The sequence below is a fragment of the Cupressus sempervirens genome, chromosome 1, assembly GCF_028749045.1.
Source record: "Cupressus sempervirens isolate cs-2001-9-10 chromosome 1, ASM2874904v1, whole genome shotgun sequence".
In the NCBI taxonomy this organism is placed as follows: domain Eukaryota; kingdom Viridiplantae; phylum Streptophyta; class Pinopsida; order Cupressales; family Cupressaceae; genus Cupressus; species Cupressus sempervirens.
In genome coordinates, this window is record NC_143118.1 from 443,299,982 (window position 1) to 443,302,669 (window position 2,688).

At 39.9% G+C, this 2,688-nt stretch overlaps 1 protein-coding gene across 1 annotated transcript; it reads left to right on the forward strand.

The window, feature by feature from the left end:
* The first annotated feature begins 215 nt into the window (after positions 1 to 215).
* LOC149578208 (uncharacterized) lies at positions 216 to 2,124 on the forward strand. Its single transcript, XM_089827803.1, has one exon. It carries the CDS (start codon positions 287 to 289, stop codon positions 1,433 to 1,435), a length of 1,149 nt encoding a protein of 382 aa, XP_089683929.1. The 5' UTR covers positions 216 to 286; the 3' UTR covers positions 1,436 to 2,124.
* The last annotated feature ends 564 nt before the right edge of the window (positions 2,125 to 2,688 follow it).

Below are 2,688 nucleotides of genomic sequence, written 5' to 3' on the forward strand. Positions count from 1 at the left end.
AGAAGTCATAGAATCATCGGACAAATACTTTGTACTAATTTCTCATTGTGAATTTATTAGATATAAGATGTGATTTAAATATATAAATTTAAAGGTAAGATGTGATTGAAATATAAGAATTTCAATGTGGTCCATTCTATCTACATAATAAATCCAAAATAAATTGCATCTTTCTCACTTTTATTACTTTGATACAAATTAGGATAGTCGGCCTAACTATTACACCTCCTTTCGCTACAAATGCTAGTTATAGTAAATACGAGGATTGCTAACCGCGGAAAACTTTATGGCTCCTTTTTCGCTTCAAACAATTGCAGGGCCTGGACGCCCTGGGCAATCTTTCAGAATTTGTTACACTTCTTCATCACTATTAGAATGGCGGTTTGCAGGAAAGCGTAGCATTTATACCCAAGTTATATTCCAGTCTAATCGTAGATACCCCCAAAAGTTTGTTTTTAAGGCATCCGTTCTTCTGCCCAATCCGTCGTCATCTGGTTTCCGTGCGGTCAACAAAACTGAAGCAGAAGAGCCTTATCCAAATACAATTACTACAGAAATCGCTCAAGAAGATGAAGCAGGGAGCTCTGTAGATGGCAATGATTCTGTGATACCTGAGAACTGGGCCAATTGTATGTCCACGGACGAAGTAAAACTACTGTTTGAAGGCAGAAGTAAACACAATTACATTAGGGTGTTACAGGTTTCGAGAAGAGCAGACCACTCTTTGGCTGGGGCAAGGCTTCTTCTGTTGGATAAGCTTGGAAACATCCATAGCATGTATTACAGGTACAAAATCCTAACACAGAGTTACTATGATGTCTTTGCCACACTTCCCCCTCTTCTCCCCCAAGGAACCCTAGGGATACTGGGAATGGGCGCAGGCACGGCAGCTCATATTCTGCTTCACCTCTGGCCCTCGATTGATATACAGGGGTGGGAGCTTGACCCCATGGTCATATCCGTTGGCAGAAAATACTTTGACCTTTTGCAGCTGGAAAGTGATTATCAAGACAAGCTCGGCGTGCACATTGGGGATGCATTGGAGGCCAATGTTCCAGGTGGGTTTTCAGGTCTCATTGTTGATTTGTTTTCACGGGGTTCTGTGATCCCTGATTTGCAAAGTCCTCGAACTTGGAAGTGTCTGAAAGAGAGGCTCAAAGATGGTGGGCGTATAATGGTTAACTGTGGGGGCAAGTGTGTGGAAGCCGATAACCCTTCGAGGGATGGCCACGTTGTCCTGCATGAAACCTTGCGAGCCCTCGATAAGGTTTTTCCTGGTGAGGTTTTTGTGTTGAGATTAGGTTTTTATAAGGAGGATAGCTCCATAGCATTGACAGGGTCCTTACCTGATGTGGGTGTTTGGAAACAAGCCTTGCCTTCTTGTTTAAGAAATTATGTTGGCAATTGGGTGCCTGTTTCTGAGTTTATCTCATAGTTTTGTTTTAAGTGTTATTCTCATCAATTTGCAACATTAACACGTTCAAACACCTAAAGTCAGGCGTGCATGCACATGCTCTCTCTTTTATTTATCCTACACCTAATTGGGCAGGGCAAACCCTCTTGCAAGGTTTGCAAAGAGGAGATTCTTTTGGTGTATCCAGTTTGCAGGGTGGGGCAATACCAATTCTTCCCGAGACTAGATTTAATCCCTGGATCACCGCCATGTATTGCTTTTAGCATTAGCTCTGTACTTGTAGGCCAGCTTTGAGCTTAGTTCTTCACTTTTAAACAGTGCACCGTAACAGCTGAGAAACAAAATAACGCTCTTGTAGGCATGTTCTTTCTGTGGGTGCGATTAAACATCCCTACGATACCAAAGGTTTCATGGCAGGCAAAACATTAGTTTCTCCTATTTCACAAACTCGGCATCCAGATGCTGAAAAATCCAGTTAAGCCGTTGCAGTACTTTTCTCACCTTTTATTGCAGTGCACAAACAAATGAGAATAGAAAAATGAATTGACAGCTAGTCTCACTTCATATAAGTTTGGGCTTTAATCTCAGTAATTTCTTATTATGCATAACTCAGATATTGTATAAGAGTCCGGTTCTTGTGTCCAATCTTTTGTGCCATCAAGCTGCAAACATTCAAATGGAAAATCAAAGATACAAAATTGAGTCTCAAAGTTCTAATACTCATGACTGAGATGCACTAAACACAATATATGATCTTTGGTATTAGCCCACAAAGTAATTTTTGATGGAATGCTGTGATGTGTCAAATATGGCTTTATGGACTGCAAATGTAATCTGAGCTGGGAAGTTTCTATTCTATAGGAGATGTGTGACATAGATGATTAGATCCAAGAGTAAGCTGAACTGGAAAACGAGAATGACTGGAATGACATTCTGATCTGGATTATACTCTTGTTTCACGGTTTACTTTATTTGTAAGCAACAAAAATCTTCACATTGAAGAAAAATATCCATTTTGAATGTGAAATTGCCCACAAGAAGTCGGTAACTTGTTTTCATGATCAGAATCAGCTTATGACAACCTCCTATGGCTGATATTATCTGGTTATCTAAATCTGATTGATTTCATGTGCATTAATCATGAACCTACATCTGCTGTTTATTATCAAGGGATGCAGCAACATTTGTTTAATGCACACCATGATTTCCATTAATGATATCTAAGACCAAGAAAAGTATTATCCTGGTATGACTTTTTAGAGATCTCTTTGTGA

Excerpts from the sequence above, each read along its gene's own strand:
- LOC149578208 (XM_089827803.1), top strand. The coding sequence starts at position 287 with ATGGCTCCTTTTTCGCTTCAAACAATTGCAGGGCCTGGACGCCCTGGG.